Here is a 24,631-nt window from a genome sequence, read left to right on the forward strand (position 1 = left end):
ACCTTAACACCTAGTGGAATTCTCATTTACACAAGTATCACTCCTATTGCGATTTCATGGGGTGAAAAAATAAAAGGGCCGGTTCCATGTGCGTCTAGTTGGCCAACCCCTCTTATGACAGTGGCCTGTTATCTTGATAACAGAAAATTCCATATGGCTAAAAGCAGGATCATAGTAGAGGAGGAAAAATCAGCACTATCACTGACCAAGCCCCATAATCCCAAAGGGCCAAATCCACAGACTGTAAGAATTTAATCCCATTCATATCCTGCACTCGCATAGAGAGAGAAAAAAAAAAAACATCAGTGGGATGAAAATCTGTATTAAAAACAAAACAAAAATCCCCCTCTAGCACAAAAGGCAGATGATTCAGGTTTTAACATATGCTCATCTTCTTGTGGTGACACTCATCCTACTGAAAAGCTCTGGTGTGTACAAACCCAGGGACAAATGTCCTTCAGACAGACATTACTGTCAGGCAGACTTTCAGAGGCTTGTCATATGCCACTCATGTCATCTGAGAGGCGTCAACACAATATGTTTCAGAGATGCCCACGGATTACGCCATCTCTGTCCATCAAAGCCACTGGACACTGGATGGAGCTGCCAAAGGCATTCTGGGTATCAAGATAGTGTGGGTCACCGCCAGGTCACACATTCTGATAAATTCAGATGGGACAATTGTTTTTATACCTTGGTTGATAACAGGATTCTGTTGGAGGGACATACAAGATGTAAAATACGAAATGCTCTCTCCAGTGTTGTGTGTGTGTGTGTATGTGTGCTTCTGGTCTGATCTGCAATGAACTAAGAGGTGTGAGCGGTGAGGGCAAGAGCCTGAAGTGACTAGGCGAGCTCATTCACACAGGAATGATGTGACAAATCACAGCAAAAGCTTAGATTCCAGTGAGGCTGAGAGATATTTGCGAGACAGCAGTTCCAGGGCTAAACAACACTGACACCCACTTCCATAGCAGAAGACAAGGACAACCGAAATGAAATCAATGGGGAATATCAGGGGTAAATTGTTGACATACTGACCACACCAGGGGCAGGGAGCACCAATCTATGAGACATTAAAAGGACAGCCTAAGGCACAAAACATAGATCCGCATTTGGGAGGTTGGAAACAATACTTGTCCATTAAATGTAATGGGATATTTCATAATAAGCGTATGCAAATTTGCAATGGACACTTCAACCATGCCAAGTTGAGACCCTCATTAGCTAAAATCAAAACAACCTCCTTTTGAGGAAGTCACAAGCGCATCGGAAAGAAGAAAGAATCAAAACATGATTAAAAACAATATGGCCTACAAAGCACATGCACAAAGAACAAACTCAAAGTACTGGAATTGGAATAAATCTTATATTCTCTTTCATTAAAATCTATTCTCTATGGAAAAGAAATGATGGAAAAAAACACTGAACTTATATCTGGGCAAAACCCCTACCTCTAGATATTTTTAATGCCATCCTATTCTTTGAAATCTGTCCAATAACATTTAACTATGAATCACAGCCAGGATTGGTGTAAGAAAACATTTAGACACATTTTCTCTAATATGTGGTCACATATGTAGCAAGTCATAGACATTAACTTTCATATCAAAATACGAGAATACAATTTCAACAGTTTATGTTGAATGTCAGAAAATAAATAGTATAGTTTTCACATTCCGTTATATTCCTGTATATCTCGGTTCACTGGCTGATAGTCAAGATGTACAACACCCCTTCCCCACCATGTTGTCCTGTATTTGAGGTGCACACATTTCATTTAACAAGGAATTCCATCTGCATTAAAAACGTTTTAAATTCAAAAGGTCAGGGCATTTTATCGGTAGGGTAAATCAAAGAAATCTATCCTGCCAAGCCCGAATCCATCCGATGCTAGGCAGCTGTCTTTCGCAGTCTGAGAAAAAGCGGTGATGAAAAAGGCTTTGAACGCCATCTTGTTCGTTGCAGCTGCTTGGGCCCTGAATACAGGAACCCATTCATTCAAGGAGGCGGAGGGAGGGGGCAGACTGGCAAGATGAATTCATCTTTGTGGAGCAGTAAATACAAATAGCTCTTTTGAGAAACACGGGAAAACTTCTGACGTGACTAAGAAATCGGCGATTATCAGTAATGAATTCTTTAAATGCATCGTGTAACATTGCTAGTCGATAACTTCGTCAAAAGGGATACAAATTCTTCTCTCGGTGCTGGAGGAGCCGCTCAGCTCGGCTTCCTGCGACAACACGTCTCACTCGCTGCTAAACCACCTTTCGAAATATTTACCACTAAATAAAGCTCAGTGGACTTCCCTCTCGGCCTTTTAGCACCTCTTGTCAGTGTACAGGACGGGATTTGATGCTTCGTTGTGGGTGAAGCTCACCCGTTTTCCTGGGCTAGTCCATGAAATGCTATAGTGTGTAGCGCGGCCCGGTGGGGCATGGCTACTCAGGTAGCTAACAACTTGCCCTGCAACAGACCTGTGCTCAAGATAAACAGATTGTTAAGATCCAATTAGAAAACCTCGTTTCCACATCATTAAAACAAGAGGTTCAAATTAAGGCCAATGAGATTTGTCCGAACAATGTGTTCTCAATCTGACGCTGCTTAAAGACTTGTTAAACTAAGATGGCTATTGCATCCATAATGTTCATAGCGGTGCTTATTGTCCACATTTTCGATGCAATCTGACAACTGTGTTGCCACTCGCAACAAATGCAAATTTCTATTCTTTTCTACTGTACTATGCATTCTAGGGAAGAGGATATGAACCATGCTAGCCAGTTAGCCATTTTCCTTTTAGCACTATCAGAGGACCGACTGCATCGGAAAATCTGCAGACTAAACATGGGAATACCGACATATATCCTGACATATAATGGCCACAATCCCCCACCGTTGCTTTTGAGTCATTTGATTAAATAGTTAGTCCAACTAACCCATTTAAATGGAGTCTGCTAAACAAGTGTGTCCACAGCTGCGAACATCGGCATTACGTAAATACTTTCGCAAGGCAAAACACGAACGCCTCAATTCAACAGCTTTCAAATATACGCTGCAATCAACAACAACGCTGTTCATGTCCATTGATGATACAGACAAATTATCTTGGCTGCCATGTTCAAGATATACACACCCAGATCAGCCATACCAGCCAGCAAACGTAGGCTGTGGCCACTGCTGGCTAACTTGTATGGACTAGCTACGGAAAAGTGGGGGTGGTGGTGGTGATTCTGTTGGTGAAGTAGCCATTTTTAGACTCCCTTCCCTGTCAATTGCATGATGCTACAGTTTTCAACATGTGTGGAAGGAAAATCCAAAGTCTATTTGCGCAAGGCTGGGTTATGCAAGTGTAAAGTCGTAGCTATGTATTAATCATCTGACACAATTTGTCTTGGGTTAGTCAACAGTTAGCTAAAGGTAGCAAATGTGGACCAATTAGCTTACCAGGTAGTCACTAGCTATCTATAGAGCAAACCAGTGAAAAAATGTGGGCCGACCCAAAGATTCATAATGTTAGCCACCATTGGGATTACATTTCAGACTTAATTAAACCCAACACTGTAGGCCTTCGCAAGGGGCACAATATTAATTGGATACTGCTATAGTTAGACTGTGTGTTTCGCATAAAAAGAGAGGGAGAACGAAACCCGGACGTTGAGCAGGGGTGCTAGCTAACTTATTGAGCTGTCACCAACTACCCTTAACATTAGCAACGGCTGGCTACCAACTACCAGCTAACCAGATAAAAACATTAAATATATAAGGCAATGCACTACTGTTATTGTTAACTGACAATTGGGTTACCGTAATGTATTTTTTGAGATGGCTATTACAGTGACCCCCACCCACTCTTTTTGGCAGCGACTATCTAGCAGCAGGCTAAGAGTAGCTAGCTCTAACGGATAAGCCGAGCCACTCAACCCAATTTAACCCCTTTTGCTCGTCTTTCCAGCTCGACAGGCTAATCAACTGCACAGGCATATAATGCATTTTTTCAGAGGCACAATTTCACGTTTTCATGTATAACCTTACCCGCTTTCAGTCGAGGGTATCCGTTGTTTATATCACATTGACTGGAAACAGCAAAAGCTCGTCTCTCCTCTCTCTGCCCTAGAGCTCAGATTTAGCTAGTTTAGCTACCGAGGAGCGGCACTCCCCGAACCCAGTTTTCGACCCGCCGAGGGGGGAGACACACCGGCACAGAGGCGCAGAGACGAGGCGGTGTTCACCTAGATAGACGTGCCAGAGCCCCGTTTAAGCGTTCTTCCGATTCAAAGCAACCTCCGATTCAAAGCAAAATCCCTTCTTGTCTTTCCCACCGTCGTCGTCCCCCTTTTTCTTCCTTCACGCCAAGATCTCAGTCGCTTCTTCCTCCGGCCATCAAACAGCAGAGATGGGCGCGGTAACCCTGCTCTCAGGTCTGGGAAACCCCACGTTACGGCAGCGTCACAACGCACGGCGAAGGGTCGGCGACCACTTCAACGGATCATTATACCAGGAAATACTGCCATCTTTGGTAACACCAACATTTACCTACCAAAAACACTCTACTTTAAGGATAGAACTTTGTTCTTACGGCCATATAAAGTGTTTAACCCAGATGTGATCTGACAATGAGCATTTTTTTCATTACAAGCTAATAGGAACTGGTATGAGCACAATAGCCTACCTACACACCATACCTGTTAATAACAGTGGTTGCCCAAGTGGGGCCCAGGGAACGCCAGGGGTTCATGAGGGGGTCCCCAGAAAAATAGGGAATGGTTTAATTTAATTATAATTTAATTCACTAGAAATGATCCCAATTAGAGAAGGTTTAAGATTGACTATTGTAATAATCGCTACCATAAATAAACATAAACTAAAATCTGCCCGTAGGGATCCCTGGGGCTACATCTTATCAAATGGGGGCTTTGGCCTAATGTGTGACCCCTGGTTTCGTGACTCTGGTGTCTCCCTGTCAATATAGCAATGCTATGTCTAGCCATTATAACACTGCCTCATTTGCAACCCAAAATAGACCATGGCACAGATTTAACTACGGTACTGTGTGTCCTTCCCTGCCAACATGACCACATCCAAATCACACCTTCACCATATGCACATCAAGTGTAATCCCATGGGTGTCAGTTGGTATTTCTTACAGTCTGTGTTTGGGTATGGCAAGGTGTGGACAAGTGTTACCTCTAAAATGATAGTTTGGTGACCTAATCATTTGTCACATACATTGACCAAATAATATCTGACAAGTCAGTCATCAGTCATTGCTTCTGTTTGTCCCCAGAAGTGTAGTTTCCGGTGGCATAGCCTATTATATGAACTATTATGCTCTAGTTCAAGCAAATGAATCAGAAATTATTACTTTACTATACTGTTTGTGGATGGATGATCATCTATTACACCACTAGTACTACACACCAATGAACTGGATCATTATCACCAGTAGTCCAGGTAGAGTGCTTAAAGGAAGGGCTGATGCTCGGAGGGTTAAGGCCGTTACCTGGAGACCTGGAACACTTTGCCCTCCTCTGGGATGGCAGGGAGGGGCCCGGCCCGGTCCGCTGGGGGGAGACGACCGCATCATCGCACCTCTCTTCGGTTTGGATCGAGAAGACTCCAGAGAGAAGCATTCTGTCTCCTGCAGCATTTGGACATAAACTATTTGTACCGGATCTGTTTGCTTTTGTGAACAGAAGAGATGATTTCAGATTCATTTTTTTGGTTCTTGAATTAAAATAATCCATCAATATATACTCTAGAGCAGTGATTCTCAACCTTTTTCTTATCAAGGACCCCAAACGTAGTACACATTGGGCCACGGACCCCCATTTGATGAGAATCTTTCTCTCTGACCCAAATCTGAGAATATCTTTATTGTTAGATATGATTTTGTCCAGAGAGATAACAGTGAAACTATGACCAAAACAGTCATTCTTCTACATTCTCTAATTGTGTTAACTTCTTGTAAGTGAAATAATGGTGAAGTTTAACAATTCATCAATTTGCTGGGGACCCCCTGGAACCCCCTCAAGGACCCCTGGTGGTCCCCGGACCCCACGTTGAGAGCCACTGCTCTAGACTTGCAGAGATTACAATGTGGCTACAGCGCCCCGCCCCGTTGCCTATTTTGAATTTACGCCCGAACGTGTATGTATTCCTGCCAGTTGTGTAAACCACAAAAGCATGTGGGAGGATGCTGGCCTGGTATCCTGCATGAACAATCCTCTATTGTGGGATGGTCATCTCTGTAACCACGCATTAGCGCACCTATGGGAGGAATATTCACCATAGTAACTGTACAGTACTGTATGGAGGTGTGTGTGTGTGTGCGAAGAGGTGTATGCCTGCCTGCATAATAGGCAGGTATGTAGAGGAGTGTAAACCTGCTGAAACTTTTCTGAAAATATAATACATTTTCATAGTATACATCATAATACGTAGCATCAAACTGATGTAAGCTATATGAGGTTTGGTCTTTCAAGGAAAAAGAAGCATAAATTTGTGTTTTATGCGTCCTTAAAGCAATACTCCACTTAGTTTTAACATGGGGGTTATTCTGCTCTTGACCGCCATGAAAACCAGAATATAAACTACTCACCAAGATCAGATGCAGCTGGACGAGTTTGTAGCATTCAGATTTTTACTTCCCATTCATCTGAATGAGGCCATGAAAATAGACTGAAAACTGACATTTAACACATTTGTGAACAGATTCAACAACAGATCCTGCTTTTAAGACAATAAAGTAGTCCTGGGTCCTTCGTCATTTTGCATTTCTATTCTTGCTTTACACTCAAATTTGTATTAAAAAATAAAACAGGAACTATCTCTCCTAAGTGGTATCCCTCCGCTATGTTCTCCTCTATCAATAAAAATCCTATTTGGTGAAATTATGTTCTAAAACGTTGGACCCACAGTCGGTTGAAAATCACAGCAGCAGGATCTGCTGTTGAATCTGTTCTACAACGTGTTAAATGTCAGTTTTCAGTCTATTTTCAGGCCTCATTCAAATCAATGGGAAGTAAAAATCCTAATGCTACAAACTCGTCCAGCTGCATCTGATCTTGGTGATTAGTTTATATTCTGGTTTTCATGGCGGTCAAAAGCCGAATAACCCCCATGTTAAAACTAAGTGGAATATTGCTTTAACCTCAGAAGATCGTGTCACAAACATAGGATGAGATGAAAACAGTGCTTGTGTACCAGGCTGGTTTCTGGGTGTGGGATTCCGCCGGGACTCATATGCCCAGGTTGATGCTGCTGAGGTTTAGTTGCCCCTGGATACACCTCCTGCCTGTCTGCATGTGTGTGTTGTGAAGCTCCTCCAGCAGACCTTCACACCACCCAGGGAAAACCTTTATTGTCCGCCTGGCTTCCGCCTTTTGTTGAGGAGAGCATCAAGACAAACTACTATGGACCAGTAATCCCTTAAAATAACCTTACATTTACACAAATTCACCCCTTAATTCATGCGAAATCCCCTTAAAATGAGTTAAGGGAGTTATTAATGGAGGAGACCCCATCAAAACCCCCTTAATGTTTGACTGCTTACTTTCTAATTTAATGTAAAATTCAGGGAGACAGAAATTAATAACTCAGTAATAACCCTGTAAACCAAGCACAAAAAGGCATGAAAAAAAACGTAATTTCCAGCGTCTCCATTAATCAACCAATGAATAAATCCCTTATAGACCCATGATACTAACCTTAATTTTTGTTATTTTTAATGGATAATTAATGTTTACGTAATGAGAAATTAAGGACATTTCAGGGATAAAATTAAGGGGTTTCTTTGTTTTTCTGTATTTATGTGTCTCATGGTGTGATATGCCATTCAAGGCTTTAGATTTACATTTGCTATATTGAAAACAAATTCCATTGGTTGTTAAAGTGTTGGAATCTGAATAATTGTTTGGTACTTTGTGAGAAATAAATCATACCAGAGTTGGCTTCATGTCAGTCTCAGTCACAAAAATCAATCACACTTTAAGAAAAACACATGAATGTATGCTTTTTCCCTTTAAAGACCCTATCTTTATATAAGTTGCATCAATTTGATACCACTTACTATGATGTATATTATGAATTTCATATCATGAAAACATTATATCAGTCTAAAAAAGCTATCACAGTTTGTTTTAAAGAGGATTTTGTCTCATTTTGAATACTACATTTTTTTCCTAAATTTGAAAAAGCAACTAAATTCACTCTTTGAATGAGTGTAAAACATCATTCTATAGTTGTAAAGTATTTCTACTCAGTGGTTTATAGTATACATATTTGAATTAAGTTTATATATTTGAATGGCATGAACAGCCTCTAAGAAAGCTATGAACATTTTCCCTCTGTCATTCTCCTGCACTTATCCATGCAAACACACGCTAATGGAGTGCGTTCACACACACACACACACACACACACACACCACCAGTCAGCAGAGCAGGCACTGTAAGTAGCACTATCACATAGTATTACCAGGAGATCAGAGGAGAAATCAGATTAGAAAAACGAGGCAAAATGGCAACGCAAATATTGCCTAATATGATCTCATACATTTCATAAAACGAGTGACATTACATTAGGCTAAGCTCATAATGACCTTGCTTTTTATAGCCAGGTTGGGATACAGTAATCTGATTTAGCGTAATCTCCTTCAATCTCTGATAAATGCTTACCACATGTATCTCTGAGAGGACGGATCCCATTGGCCTGTTTGGAGGCATTACTGACATCTGCCGCTCATATAAAGAGCCTCTTGTTCCGAGCATCCGCGTAATAGACGTTCTCCTTGGTTGTCTTTGTAGGCATTTCACAATACAAGTGTCATGGGGTCATACTGGAGAAATATTAAAAATAAGAATCTAGATTAGAGTCAGATTCAATCCTGCTCTACATCAGTGTTGTTGGATTCCCTTTGGAAATACTGGATTATTCTTCATTTCAACGCTATATTCTATCAAGAGTGTAAAGATTTAAATGTTTAAATGTTTACTATGTTGACAATGTTTTTGTCATTTGGAAAACTGTTCAACGGTGTAGACAGTGGGTGGTGGAGTTATGAAAACCCACTTTTCTGAGCACAAATGTCCTCCTCAAGCATTAGTTTGAAACCTGTAAGAACATACAGTATATACTGTACAACAGAATTTAAAGTTGATTTAAACAAAGTATAAAGTAGGTCAATGCAATGATCATGAAAGATGACTAAATAAAGAGAACACTTTATTAGACAAAAAGATCCAAGCTCATTTATAGTTCTACCTTTCCATGCATACCATATCCATTATATGCAGCGGCTTCAGAAAGCTTTCAACCCTTCTGACCTTTTACGCATGTTATGGTGTTGCAGCCTGAATTCAAAATGGATTAAACTGATTTTTATTTTTGTCAACAATCCACACAAAATATCCGAATAATGACAAAGCGAGCACGTTTTTAGAATTTTTTGCAAACTCGTTGAAAATGAAATGCAGAAATATCTCATTTACAGTTTGTAGTCCTTGGAAAAATACATTACACTGGCAGTTGTGTCTGTTAATGTGCATAGCCTGGGATTCTTGCATGTGTTTGAATTTCCTGGCTGAACCCACTGTTCAGATCTAATGTTCCACTGCCTGACCATGAAAACAGGACGATATGGACGTGGTTATGGACTTGAGGTGCCGATTTTAAGTTTAGTTTTAAAGTAACCTATTACAAAAAAACACACAGGGCCCCCACTGTGTCCCTGATGTAAAATTCCATGACTTTTCATAACTTAATCTGAATGCTTCCATGACCTAAAAATGTTCTTCCTTCCTGGTTTGACAATTTAGTTTTTCCAAAGAGATGAACAGTCTGGTTTCCACTCCAGTTGTCATGAAAACCACCATCTAATGCAATTATGTTAAAAATAATAAAAAAGTAAAATAAAAACGTAAAATACATTCTGCTATAGTCCTATAAAGTGACCCAGTTGTAAAATTCCCTGATATTCCCTGACTTCCCCAGAGAATTGATCAAATTCCCGGAGTTTCCCTGTCTCTAAATTCCGTAATATTCCAGGAATTCCATGACCGGTGGGAATCCTCAATCTTTTTTTCCGTTTCATAAATTTCACATAATCTGTGCTCAAATTATAGTCAGATGAAGTGTCACCTAGTGGCAAGAACCTGTAAGTGCAATCATCTGGTCCAGTACAGGGCCAGTCCACGCCTTCTGGTTGGACTGATTGATGCCCACAGAGATATGAAGCCAATTTCAAGACATTAGTGTGGCTTTCAGTGGAGAGTTTTAGTGTCCCATGATGCTCTAAATGCTGTTTCAGAGGCTTTTCCGCCCTGACAAGAATCAATTTCTGGAGGAAACACTGACTACTTAAAAGATAAAGATATTGAATATCAGCCATCGCCAGTTTCAATCAAAAAATACTGGCATCAGTATTGGCTGAACCCTAATTTGGTACAGAGACAGGAATTTTGGCGTCATTCGCTTAATTTAAATAACTAGTTTAAAATGTGTAAGATGCAATAAATGGACATAAACCGTGGGTGATGAAACATTTTCCTGGTAAATTTAACAAATACATTGCTGATATTTTGTGCCAGTATTCAGTATTTCAAAATGTGACCATTTTCATGCTAAAAATTCAAAGTATTCAGTGTTTCCATCACAATTGTATTCTCCTCAAGGTGGAAAAGCCTCTGAAACAGCATTTAGACCATCATGGGACACTAAAACTCTCCATTGAAACCAAGGAAAAAGAATAATAATGATACTACTACTATCACTACTACTACTAATATTAATATCCCTAATCAATAATAATTTCATACAAGTTTTCATATAAAACCACTCTATTTCTTGTGTCCATCTTTCCCCTGCATTCATATCTGCACAGTCTAAACTCATATTTCCCAGACTGCACCGCGCTTGGCCTCCGCTTGAACCCTGCCACCTCTAACTTCTCAGCCTTAGGTACAGTACCAACAGAGCTATGTACTGTATACATCTGCTGGCTTACATCAGCTGACACACCCTTCACCATGGCACAACACAGCCGCTCGCTTTGTTCTGCTTCCATCCCCTGCTGGTGGAGCGAGCCTCCTGCAGACGAGCGCTCCATTCTGGCTCATCACAAACGGCTTATGGAGATTATACTCTGTCCATATTTCTAAAAAACAAATAACAGTTCAGATTTAGGTTTGCTATGAGCAGGATTTTCACTTATATATATGAAATGGATTGTGATAGCGGTCATTAGTCCTTTTAGTCTGCTTTTTTTCTTCTATTATTCCTCCCCCCGCCTCTGTTTTTGAAGCATCGCTTTCTCGTCCGCTGGGAAGGAAGTCATTCATTTCAAGGGAAATATCATTAGCAACCACTAAAGCTGCTGTTCCAAGTGGCAGGTCATGGTGGGTCACCAGGGCTGCTGTTGGCAGCAATTATAGTCATATCTCAAGAGTTAAAGTAATAATCCACAAATACATTTTCAAATAAATAACTGTCTGCTACTCTGTATTGCTGATTGATATAGGTGTGCTTGGTAGTTGAAACTTTGCCTGAAAATTCAAATGGAGTAACAAACAAGACTGACCTGCAGGTCCTTAAAAAGTCTGAGTTTCTAAATTTAAAGTGATAATCCACAACCTCATACAAATAAATTTCCATTTTTTTTTTCATGAACTGTACCCAGTTCATGAAAGCTTTGATAGTTGCTGTTCTTAAAGGATAAGTTCAGCCATTTTGGACCTATTTGTCTAATTTGTCTCTTACATACTTGGACCCGCAGACAATATAGACCCAGTTGAAACAGCGAGCGGGGTTTGTCAAAATATCTCCAAAAAAGGCGTGTGTAGGCTCCACGGGGGAGTTGAGAGGAAACAGAAAAGTTGCAAAGTACATAAATTAAAATTAGCTCAGATTTCATGACACAATTCCTCCATTACGCACACTTTCCCTAATAAGGAAATCACAGAGCTATTTTTCTCTGCTACAGCACAGACTGCTGTGGGGTGAAAGTGCGTTACTGGCAGAGTGATCTAGTTTTGGACAGTCAGGTCAGATTGTAAAAAGTAGAGTTTGGTAGAAGAATAGATATATAAGATGGAAATATGTTGGTTTGTCTCCATATCGTTTTCAGACTGGCTTTTTTGGAGTTATTTTGTCAAACCTGACTCTGGAGCCAATAGTCTCTGTGGGTCCAAATACTACGGGTATGTAAGAGACAAATTATATATAGGTCCAAAACGTATCTGTCACCTGGTGTCTGCTAGGTCTTTCCCAGTAAAAATCCTCTGGCACACAGGAAGTGATGCGTGTTACGTTTCTGGTTTGTTTGCAATAAATAGAGAACTGGCTAGTTGAGCAGTGATAGCCACCGTGGCTGAACAGATAAAGAAAAGAGCGCCACCTACAGAAACTAAAAAAACAACAACACATTACCACTTTAAAGCTGGTTAATTCTGTGAGGAAAAACACTCTATTGTAAACCAACTTCCCATCACAATCTACTGATACATATCTCCGAAGTGCAAAATGTTGTACAGTTATTGTCCTAAGTGTGGTGTGTAAAATATTCTGCAAGGTGAATATGGTAGATTATGGTAAATATATGAATATGGCAAACAGAAACATTAAAAAGTTAACTCTGTGTGACATTTGAGTATTCCTCAGTGTTTTGTTCTGCATTTTTCTTGCTAGTTGTCATACAAAATGCCAGTCACAGTGACCAAAATGGTAAAAATCAGATCCTCAAACAACACTTCATAAATTCCACCTTTAATAAATAAATTTAAGTCAACAATTACATGGGATAAGTGACATACTACAGAATCTCCACCTCAACTGTCTCATGTCTTTGTCTGTTATGTCAGTGTGTGTGTGTGTGTGTGTGTGTGAGCAGGCTTCCCATTGGCTGGCGTTCAGGTGGAGGTCAGAGGTCAGGAGCGATGGAAGCCAAAGCCAACAGGGTGACGCTGTAAACCTCCGTCTCATCTCCCTTTAGGGTAAGAGGCACACACACCTGCAGCACCTCATTGGGCTGAAACACACACACACACACACACACCCAATCAGTCAGTGTGCTCATAAATAGATGTACAGTTAAAGGCTAGACTTATATGGGTTTTTGAAGGCCAACAGTGATATCGACATTTCTGGATTAAAGCTGCTGATAGACGATATTTTGTGTCAGTATTCAATAAATGGAAATAAGTTATAACAAATGACATTTACTCTTTTTTTACTTTTACTTAAATATGTTTTGACTTAAGTATTTTACCTACTTACTTAGATTTACAGTTGTGAAAACACTGATGTTGGTGTTGGAAGAAAAGTGGAATGGCCTGTACCGAAACCACCACCAACACATCTCTAAATTATTGTTGATTCATGCTTAACTTGCACTATGCACTCTCTTTTGTAAAGGATTTTTTTTTTCAATTGAAATAACCTTGTTCAAACTCAATCCTCTCCTGTGCTGTCACGGAAAGATTGGATGTCATTTGCTTTTTTAAATAACTCACTAACTGTTGGGTCTGAGTACATTTTAAACAAGCTACTTTTTACTTCTTCTGAAGTAAACACTAGGCTTGGGCCGACATTTGATAATATCAAATATTTTCCGCGGAAACTAATATTGCTAGTATTTGCACCCCTGCTCTTGACCCTCCATGCTATGTGATTGGACATCCCTGCTATGCAAATGAAGAAACTAGCAGCAACAATTGGTTTGACTCAGCTGTTCCCCACCTTGTATCCACTGTGTGGAGTCCATGTGATGGTGACGGTGCGTCTCTGGCCGGCCTCCACGCTGCCTCTGCTGGGCTCCACGCTGAAGCCCTGCTGCTGCAGGGACGCTACGTTATCCCAGTGGAACTCACCACTCTGGGGCAAAACAGGGAGAACTTGATTAGTCCTGGTGGCAACATAGACACATATCTCCACTCACCAGCCAAGTGCTAGAACCAGTTTTCACTGTGGCCGGTGAGCTTGTCTTGCCAAACCAAATACTTTGGCATTCCACCAGCCATCATTTGTAAGGTAGAGTGTCGTGTAAAAGTGAAGCGAGCTGCTTTCTCTCAACAGATTTCTATGATTTCTCCTCCTCTGCTTTTGAAGGAACACTTTGTATTCTATTGGAATGTAAGTAAGTTATTAATTTCAAGGCAAATCACATCACAAACCACCAAAGCTGTGGAAGGTCATGGTAGGTCACTGGAGCTGCTGTTGGCAGCAACTATCACCATATTCCAAGAGTTAAAGTAATAATCTGCATTTTCATAGAAGTAATTTTTTGTTTTGTTGCTCTCATAATCTGCTACGAATGGGTTTATGCAGATTGTGTTGAATGTGAATGTTCTTGTAATGCATCACAATGTACTTCAAACAAATATTCTACATGTAAGGGCAGTTAGTGAAGTACCGCCTGCTGCACAGCTGAGTAAACCGGCTGATTCCGTTGCACCAAATGATTGGACTGTGTGTATCTGATGACCTTTCACAGTACCTTCTTGGCGGGCTGTGTGGAGCGGATGCAGCCCACCTCCAGCTCCCTGACGGCAGGCCTGATGGCCCCGTCGCTGTAGCCCCCCCGCAGGGTCAACAGCACAGGGATGCTGGGCTTCTCCAGCCGCTCTGACTCTGGCACATGGAGACAGGTGAGGAAGATGGAGTTACTGTCACACGTTGGCAAGAAAGAAAACAATGTGTTGAGGCTACAGTGGGTGGAGAAATTGTTCTCTCTCCTCTTCTACAATGGATTTCTCCCTGTGTGATTGTTGAACAAAACCTGATGTTCACTGTTCTACTGTTTGGCCAGTTATCCACAGGAAGAAGAAAAATACACCAAACAACAAAATGGACCCAGAAATTCAAGATACATCACCAATAGCTTTTTTTTTAACAGTGTTAAAGTGTTTTAGGTTGGATTTTTCCTTTAGAATCATTGGTATTGTGATTGAAAAATTTCGTTACCCAGGTGTAGTTACTGAGATTAGGTTATTCCTATCTGACATCAGAATACATTTTCATCCCCAGAATACATATTGTGATATTATTTAAACACAATATGTTGTGTCACAATTAGGATTTGACCGGTATGGGTTTTGAAGGCTGATGCCGATACCAATATTGATTAAAACTGCTGATACCAGATAATTATATTGTGCTGAAATTTGACCATTTTCATGACAAAAAATTAAAATTAATTACAAGTATTCAGAATTGTATTCTTGTCAGGGTGGAAAAGCATCTGAAACAACATTAGACCATGGGACACTAAAACGGTCCATTGAAATCCATTGGATTATACTACTACTACTACCACCCAATATACCTGTGAGGTGAGGTTCACTGGGTTTTAGTGGAGGGAGGAGGGATTCAATGGACACTGTCAGTGGGTCTCCTCCATACAGATACATGTTGTGTGAACAGGCCGCCCCCTTCAGATCCAACACACACACTTTACTCTGGGGGTACAAAAATGACACAGGGTTAGGGTAGCTCTGTTAAGAGGACCTGTTTGAATTCTGAAAGCGAGGACATTCTGGGGGAATGTAGTCATGGGAAGGTCCTCAAACTGGATGTAGTACTAAAGTGTGTGTGTGTGTATGTGTGTGTGGTCTGCTGACCTTATTCATGAGCTCCACAGTGAGTGTGTCAGAGTAGTTGACAGACTGGTGGTCAGGCTGGAAGGCGACAGTGATGTCCTGGCTCTTCCCTGGAGCTATGGCGCCCTCTATTGGCATCACACTGAACACACTCAGCCCACTGTGGTTCTGGGTTCCTGTACAGAATACAGAATAAATACTACTACTACTACTATTACTACTACCACTGATACAACTACTATTATTACTCCTAGTACTACCACTAATACTACTACTGGTACTACTACTACTACTACTTGTACTACTTCTAATAATACATTTTATTTGTACACTAAATGTTGAAAATATGATCCTGATACTGAGTTGCAGCCCCTTCTGCACAATCCACATCTCAACTGTCTCAAAGATTAAAACTCCTCCGTCTGCTTCTCTTTATCTACATCTCCTCCTTTGTAATTTGTATATATTTAATAAGGGAACTCAATAAGGTTTAGGGTTAAAGGGTAACTTCGGTATTTTTCAACCTGGACCCTATTTTCCCATCTTTTTGCCACTGACAGGCTCAGATTGTTATTATAAGTGTCTGACAACATTATGGAAAGGACCCTACAGAGAAATGAAACGTTTTTCTTTACTTCGCTTGATCCGGTCTGTGTGTAACTTCCTGCAACAACTCAACTCTCGCGAGACTTGGTTACACACAGACCGGATCAAGCGAAAGGTAAAGAAAAACGTTTCATTTCTCTGTAGGGTCCTTTCCATAATGTTGTCAGACACTTATAATAACAATCTGAGCCTGTCAGTGGCAAAAACAAGAACCTTTAGTGGACGTACATTGACGGTGCGATTTGCCCCGTCGGATTACATTGCAGCTTGTTTCGCGGCTGCCGACTGAAGCGATCTCGCTCAATACTGGACCAATTTCAAAAATTGTTGTCCCCTTTAGTCACTTAGACACAAAAAGATGGGAAAATAGGGTCCAGGTTGAAAAATACCGAAGTTACCCTTTAAACTCGATCTAGAACTTGTGTTAGAACTAAAACTAACAGTCCAGGCGATGCGTAGCCAGTGGAGCTACTGTTAATGTTGACAGTGGAAGAAAAGACTACATCTCATCCCAAATCCTTTTCCAAAGTCATCAGGTAGCTCTAGCAAGTCAGTGCAGTTCTAATTAGGTTAGTTAGGCCTTACCCACAGTGGGCTGGATCTGTGAGTCTGGGTAGGTGCTGAGCAGGACGCGCGGGCTGTCAGCTCCACTCTGAGGCCTGGATGGAGACAGGCTGGCCAGCAGCACCCTGAAACCCACCGCCACCGCCGAGCTGTTCTGCAGCTGGAGGAAAAACATTGTCATTAACCAGGCTCCCACCTTCCCAAAAGCATCAAGATCATCTGTCGTGCATATGGACTTGTGACACAAGTGTGTCAACAAATTGCAGAAGTGTTGACACACTTCTGCCAAGTGGGAGAAATCCCACTTGAGTCCCATTTATCCTACTTGTATCACCACTAGGATGTTGACGTGAACGTTTTTTTCCCAGTCGGCAGGTCGCATTTACGGCAAATCCGATATGACATGAACTCATCATTATCATACTGTAAGTAACCCTAAGTAATCTGCCTCCTAGTGGTAATTACAAGTAGGACATGAGAATTTTATGTGGGGTCTGATGTCAAAAATAGCAGAAGTGTGTCAGGTGTCAACACAGGCAGCAAACATGGCAGCAAATTAATAAAAATGATTTTGGATGTGGACGTCCCAAAGAGTGCAACACGCTACAACGCTTCCGAGTTCAACCCGCTCTTCCACTTCTTCCCGTACGACGTGAACGCGACACACACCGGTGACTGACCTTGAGGACCTTTGAGGCGCTCTCTCTCTCCAACGCGTAGCCAAAGTGGAGCAGGCCTCCGGTGGGGGAGGAGGTGATGACGGGAAGCACGCCCTCGCCGCACAGAGTCACCTCCAGGGTCATCGTGGGGCTACGCACCTCCAGAGTCTCACGGTACTGGGGGTGGGAGGGGGTGAGGGGGCTCAGTATGTGCGTTTTCTTCCATTTCTCATCAAAGTAGTGGGAAAATTTCCACCCAGAGAAAGTAAACTTTTCTACCATTTCTCATCTAAGTTCGCTCGGTATGAGAGGACGATGACTAATTCTGAGGCAAACGTCAGTAGATGGGGGTGGGCTGTTTAATTTAACTTCAGTCTGATATTTAGGGGTCGAGATAACAAACTGACCCACCTTCTTCCCCAGAGTTGGACTGAAGGCCAGCAGCAGAGTGTGTTTTTCTCCAGGTCTTATACATCTGAGAGCGTTGAGCAGGCAGAAAGGACCGCTTACGTCCAGGACTGACGACTTCAGCTTGGCAAAGGTTAAAGAAAACCAGTGGTTGAAAGTAACTAATTGTAACTATTCTAGTAAAAGTAACTGATTCTTCTTTTGACTAATGCAACATTTTAAAACTACTACAAAGTGTTTTTAAGAAATAGTAACTTTACTTGAGTAAATTTTATTTTAGTTACAAGTACAATGACATTTGTAATTTATGGTAAACGGTAAAAAAAAAAAAAAAGCAGTGGTGGAAAAGTAACAAATCACAGCTAGTTTTTTTGTGTAATGCAAATTTAAAAGTCTGTACTTTCACTTCTACTTGGGTATTTTTAAGAAATACAAATGTTTACTTTCTTACTGCAACTTGTATAACATTGAAGTGAAGAATACCTCTACTTCAGTAAAATATTTCAGTACTCTTTCCACATCTGAGGAAAAGGCAGGGAGAAATGAATGTTATTTGTCCAAGAACACCTCTAAGTTCTTTGCACAGATAATGGACTGCATTACATGATTATTCATAAGAGGAGCACGTGTAATGCAGCATTATGTGCAGTGATATAGAATGTGATGTTATCCATTTTCATAAAGCATTGTTTACAGTACAGTACATAGGTGTTGTTGTTTTTTTGTGTATCTCGTTTAGAAAAGCACTATACAAAGAAAATATATTGTTGACCCGTACTTACTGGAGAAAGGATACATCCAAAGATTCCTTGGAAATATTCTGAACTGTAAACTTTTTCACCACTTTCTGGCCTAAGAACAGAATTAACGTAGCACACATATCATAAATACGAAAAGTAAATACACACGCAAAGAAATATGTACTTTAAATGCATGAGCGAGCATCAATCTGATGAACCCGCAAGCTAACAAAACTTTTAAAATAACTGACCGACTGCCACTTGATGGAAGTGTATGGTGTTTTGTCCATTGCTCGATGTCACCACTAGGGGGGGCCGTATGGCAGGGCAATGCAGCTCCAAGTAGAGAGTATTGAGGGGACTGAAAAATATATTGGACATGGCAAGCTATGAAACAAGGAATCAACGTAACAACTGTCATCCACTCTTGAATTACAGCACTTTGATTCAGCGGAGTGATGATTCAGGTTTGGTCATACAGTACTTTTCTTGTATTTTAGATGGAGGGATCACAGGGATTTATATCAAGTCATTCATAACAACTGATTTTTAAATGGAATCCTATACTCCTGACACTCAATGAGGATTGTAAGATGCTGAAAGAATTTGCATGAAAGGTTTTCTTTTGGTCTCAGATATAGAAATATATTTACGTAAGTGTTGTTTTGTTCAGGTGGTAATCCGTGAGTTCCTGTTTTTTTTAAATTTAGTCTCCATCTTTGTTGCTAAGCCCTCATTGCTGTGGTGTTTCTGCACTGCACTTCCCAGAGATCACCTGTCAATCAAACAGTGTGGGTGGAGCTTGGATTTTCTGTTGATGCAGTTTGAGTTTCTCTTTTCTTTGCCTGTTCAGCCATGGTGGCTATCACTGCTCATGCTAACTACCCAGTTCTTCTTCTTCTATTTATTCCAAACAAACCCGAAATGTAAAACGTATCACTTCCCATGCACCAGATGATTTTCCCCGGCAAAGACCTACCAGACACCGGCTGTTTAGAACAGCAAATGTAAAAGTAGCAAAACAGACATTTATATATGAAAGTATTGCGGATTATCACTTGAACAGTTCTGTTGGGTCCAGTGAAGTCCCCAGACTGGAAGACCAAACACCTGCATACCTGACATGCCGGGGGCCTACAGTGTGCTGGCTGTACGGAATCTGACTCAGCATTACCTCCATGCTGGCTGGGCCTGTGGGTCTTCTGCCGGAGGATCTCCGTCTGACACGAAGCAGGGGATCGTGTATTCTCTGTAGCGCCAAGTGAATGAATAGAGCAGAGAGGCCCGGCCTTCCTCGTACTCCTCTGACCTGGAAGTAAAGGAGTCAACACAATAAAACAGATGGACAAACTCTACTCAAACGGCCCTAAATATTACATGCCACACTAGGATTTCTCGATTTTCACCAACTTTTCTCCTGCTCTACATGGCGATGCCCACGAGATCGCACAATGCATGGTGTAATCACTGCAAATCAAAAGAAATGGAAGTGAGTGTACAGCTTTGCGAGCTAATTTATATTTCAGTGTTGTTGTTGGATGTCAGAATTAGCTTCTGCTCAAGTTACTAATTGGGTTTAGCCTACTTTTCAACACAGAAAGGCTGTTAAGGGAGGATGTGGAAGACGTTGCCTCAAGAACAAGCGAGTCATTCCTCTTTCGGTACCGCCCTTTGATATTTTGGCTCTGAAATATTTATTATCTTTGGTTATCTATTATGTGTAGTCATTCAAGTTCAGCAAATTTGACGCCTTCCAAACTAATTTGTGAGACAACGCAAGAAATAAGATTGGAGATGGCAAGAAAAAGCTGTAATAACTCCTTCAAACATGGGGATCATTATTTTGCTCCAGGCCAAGAAGTATCAGAAGAAGAAACCCACCATATCATCACATCAGATTTTGGTATTACACAAGAACAATATGTACAAACAATAATGTTGTTCCATGTAGTTCAACTTGGCCTAGTTTTGGCCTAGTTTCTCTGAGTTCTGAGTTATAAATCTGAATCCAAATGCTCTCTCTTCATATTCTTAGCTACTTTCTCCTCACCTCCACCTTAGATCCTGTCCAAGATAAAGTACAGAAGCAAGAGAATGCAAAGGGATTCAGCCTCCTACCCTGGCTGGATGGAGGCAGGGTTGGGGGATGTGGTCGGCCCTTCGGTCTTGGGGCCGTCCGACACCTTGCTGTTCTTTGGATTCGCAGCCTGTTTCCCTTGTGGCCGAGGCTGAGGCGCTTTCTTTCCTCTACTGGGCTCCGCTGGGACCTCCTGTTCAGTGTGACACACACACACACACACACACACACACACACATGAAGTCATATTTATAAAGAGCACATACAGGATTGATGGCTCTATACTGGGGTTAGGGTTATTGTTTTGTTTATTGTGATATAAGTGAGAATAATGAAAATATAAGTGAGAATAATGTTTTACTCAACAGCTTCAGGGGTGTCAGTCTGTAAAACATGCAATGAAGCCTGCCTCACCCTGCCTTAAAGGAATAGTTCACTTCTTTAGAGGTGCAAAAAGGGCAAAAAATGACCATAAAATTACTCCAAACAGCATAATCAAAGCGTTCTGAAGCCAAATGATTGCACTGTGGGTCTAAAAGTCCAATATTCACCTCATTATCTCTAGATTTTCCACCACTGATCCGATTTTGACAAAACTTGGGGAATTATGCTTCTCACCGCTGCATTTCAGCATTTAAAATTACACTGATTGGCCCAAGGGGGACCTACAGTTACAGCTCAAAACAAGGTGACATATTTGTTACTGATTGGCCCAGACAGGGACATCATCATTCGTGGGTTACGACTGGTTTACTCTTGGCTTGCATTGAGGTTTTTTTTTCTGTTTATTTTCAATTAACGCTACCTCATTAGCACTTGCCACCTAGCTATGTCAACTCGTGCGTAATGTTATGACAATACCAAGGCAGCAAAAATACAGAAAAAATGTGCCTCTTCAAAACAACACAAGACCGCTACACCGATGCAATCGGAGCCTCTCGTACCGCCCAGAACCGGTCAGAACAGAGCGACCCATCTACCAGGTTGCTTGCAGTGTGAACGCCCTGCTAGGTGGCTAATATACTGGTAGCTGTAGTGAGGTGTACAGCCTCTCACCTCCTGTTCGGTTTGTCGCCGTCTCTCCAACTCCTGCTCACGGAGCAACTTGGCACGACGGAGGAGACGCAGCGCCTCCTCCCTGATCTCCTGGTCCAACAGTCTGGGTCTGAACGTTACCTGGACCAGGCATCTCTGGATCAGCAAAGAGATGGAGGAAAAATGTGAAGAATTATTTAGGATAGAGGATAGAGCAAGGACATTGGTTACTATAGTGTGTTGTATTTAGGGCATTTTTGTGGAAGTCCAGTAAGCTGTGCAGTTTGTATTTAAGCCCATTGAGAGCTCATCTGAGCTTGCGGCCATCATCTCCAAGCTCAAACCATTAAGTCCAGTCTTCTTAAAAACTGCCTACTTATTATCTGGAATCCTCCGCTTCATATTTCCAATCAGTCTCTGGCTTCAGGCCGTTCCCATCAAGAGTCTAACCCTTCTCTTTCATAGACCAGTCAAATTGGACCGAAGCTGATAATCTCTCTGTGTTCTAATTACAGAGTATTTACTGTATCTCTCCTGCCATTCCCCACTTATGTACTTGAAAAAAGTGAATACAATGGAATAATTGTTTCTTCATACGCAGTGATGGTACTAGAGGAAAGCACTCAAACAATGGAAAACAGTTTGTAGGCTTGAATTTGCTATATTTATTGATTAGATGTGTTTCATCCTGAGTATCACATTCAACTGTCACTATTTATTAACTACAATAAACTGCAATGATTTACAAGCTACATGTGTGTCCTTTGGAATGATGCTACATCCATGAAAACCAAGATTTATTGGTTTTGTATTATTTTGTATCATTATTGCTATTCACATACAAATTGATTTGATTAGTAGATTGCACAGACTAGCAATAGTTCACTTTTATCAGCTGTCCAGTAGAGTGCATCATCACACTATAAAGTCACCTGAGCTGAGCTGATGGGAGCTGTAATGGCTGTTTGCCTCACTGAGATACTGTAGAACTGTGCTGTATTCAACTGGGGCTGGAGGGCTTTCCTGTCTAGTCACACCAAGAATTAATCTATTCCTTGTCTATGACTGCATTGAAATTTTAAAAACTCAAAGTAGCAGCTCAAAAAACACTTTCTTGTACAGTCCAGGTAAGTTTAATAAACCCTTTCCAAGTGGGTAGTGCCATGAACAATTGCTATGTAAGATAAGGTCATTTCTGGAAATGGATTGCCTTAATTCCTAGAAAATATACAATTAAACGTGGGGTATTGCTAATATAAACCTTCAGTACCTACAAGATTGTTCCTTGAATTAATGGATAATGGAGAAGGGGTTGCTAAAAATATGTGACCATAGAATTTGAATTGGTAGAACGGTCATTCCCATTCAAGTCTCCACTCTTGAATGGTCATTTGGCTGGCACAGAATGTTTGATAATGTTGTCATGGAAATCAGTGTTGATTTGGTGCCTGAGACTCAGAAAGCTGATGTGTTACCATGGCAACGGCATCATTTGGATGAACATTCCAGTGGCAAATGTGATGAACATTCTCAAGTCTCAAGTTCTTTCCGCACAAGAAGCAATGGTCATACATAGATAGAGAGATAAACTGTGTGTTCATATACGGTACATATGACATATTCTATGACAACATAATTCAAATGCTATGGAAGCCATGCTACCTGCACCAAAGGAAAATGGTTAAGCATATATATTTGAAATGTAAAGCACTTACATTTCACTTGCTATTGTACTATGATAACCAGCTAGTTAACGTTGCCAAATATCATTGACATTAACATTAGCTGTTGCATGGGGAACAATATTAAGGGATTCTGATGCTTATATTGTTGTGTTTTACATGTTATTGTAGGGATTTTTGTTGATTATCTGTGTTTCTTTTTATGTGTTTTTTTTTTTTTGTGTATTTGGTTTTTATAGCAGTGTTTGTTCCATGTCGTTTTTACCCTTGTGTTTACCTGACTGCATAGCCAATGTCCCTTTGGGACAATAAAGATATTGAACTTGAATTGAACTTTTATGTTGACCAAAGAAAATCTTATGGGCATCCATGTTTCTCCCCTAGTTTTTCCCAGCTGGACTACCGGAACACACAAGCTTGTAATTGCGACCTAACGACTGGGAATTAACTAAAGGAGTAAATGCTCCAGAGTTCAAATAAATCGCTCCAAACATGCTTGGTGTGAACGTGCCCTAACAGTCCATATTCACATCCATTTAAGCAGAATAATAGCTGTGCCACTACCTCTCCGGGCAGCACCCGTCCTGCAGAAGGGGTGACGCTGATCTCAGAATCCTCCGGTAAGGCGAAGGAGAACAACCTGGGCGCTGCAGGGCCCACAGGGTTGACCAGGTAGAGTAGAGCGTTGGACTGGTCCCCTACTGCCGTGGCCCCAAACTGGACCAGGGAGTGGGACAGCTCCACTGGAGGGCGGACACCAACTCCTCGGCACGATAGAAGGAATTCTCTGGTGACGTGGCAATAGGAATGAATGGCTTGGTTGGCAACAATCAAAATGTTGCATTAAAATCAATTCAGCTTCAGGGCGTCCCATAGACGACCACAGTAGTATTGATTAGTCCTACAACAAATATATAATCAATCAAACGATCATATCCATCATATCAGAGGTGGACGACACTGACTGGACCAGATTCCATTTTTATAAAAGGCCAATACCGGCCCCATATATCAGCAAACCCATATATCGGTCTAATCCTAATTACTCCATTTAATTACTATAAATGGACTACTATACACAAAGTGAGAAAGTTTAGAGATTACCTGTTAATTCCAGATTTGCAGTTAAGATGAAAGTGATACTCTTTAGCCTTCTTGGCACTGAATATCAGATCAATCTCCAGGGTCTCTAGTGGGAGGAGAGTGCCAAAGCCATCATTGGGTTGGACCTCAATAACCTATATGGTGAGAGAACAACAAAGACAACCAA

General features: G+C 41.2%; 2 protein-coding genes across 3 annotated transcripts in view; both read right to left on the reverse strand.

Annotated features, from left to right (window-relative positions):
- The window catches only part of LOC139909368 (guanine nucleotide-binding protein G(I)/G(S)/G(T) subunit beta-1-like), a 41,042-nt gene extending 36,648 nt beyond the window's left edge, over positions 1-4,394 (reverse strand). Inside the window, exon 1 of one of the 2 annotated variants that reach the window (XM_071896412.2) lies at positions 4,033-4,394. The gene's annotated coding sequence lies outside the window, so the exon portion shown is untranslated. Of the gene's footprint in view, positions 1-4,027 lie in introns of both variants that reach the window. The other variant, XM_071896414.2, reaches the window with a different exon arrangement.
- An 8,349-nt stretch (positions 4,395-12,743) lies between these two features.
- Positions 12,744-24,631, reverse strand: part of cfap74 (cilia and flagella associated protein 74) — a 47,937-nt gene continuing 36,049 nt past the window's right edge. The window contains exons 24-38 of the mRNA XM_071896383.2: positions 24,466-24,599; positions 23,926-24,148; positions 21,701-21,835; positions 20,686-20,846; positions 19,742-19,876; positions 18,819-18,928; positions 18,624-18,679; positions 17,831-17,950; positions 17,441-17,596; positions 16,782-16,920; positions 15,612-15,766; positions 15,317-15,449; positions 14,489-14,622; positions 13,732-13,866; positions 12,744-13,021 (exon numbers count right to left, since the gene is read on the reverse strand). Coding sequence (XP_071752484.2) covers positions 12,914-13,021; positions 13,732-13,866; positions 14,489-14,622; positions 15,317-15,449; positions 15,612-15,766; positions 16,782-16,920; positions 17,441-17,596; positions 17,831-17,950; positions 18,624-18,679; positions 18,819-18,928; positions 19,742-19,876; positions 20,686-20,846; positions 21,701-21,835; positions 23,926-24,148; positions 24,466-24,599 — 2,034 coding nt within the window. The 3' untranslated portion in view covers positions 12,744-12,913. The remainder of the gene's footprint in view (positions 13,022-13,731; positions 13,867-14,488; positions 14,623-15,316; positions 15,450-15,611; positions 15,767-16,781; positions 16,921-17,440; positions 17,597-17,830; positions 17,951-18,623; positions 18,680-18,818; positions 18,929-19,741; positions 19,877-20,685; positions 20,847-21,700; positions 21,836-23,925; positions 24,149-24,465; positions 24,600-24,631) is intronic.

Source organism: Centroberyx gerrardi, chromosome 14, assembly GCF_048128805.1.
Source record: "Centroberyx gerrardi isolate f3 chromosome 14, fCenGer3.hap1.cur.20231027, whole genome shotgun sequence".
Lineage (NCBI taxonomy): Eukaryota > Metazoa > Chordata > Actinopteri > Beryciformes > Berycidae > Centroberyx > Centroberyx gerrardi.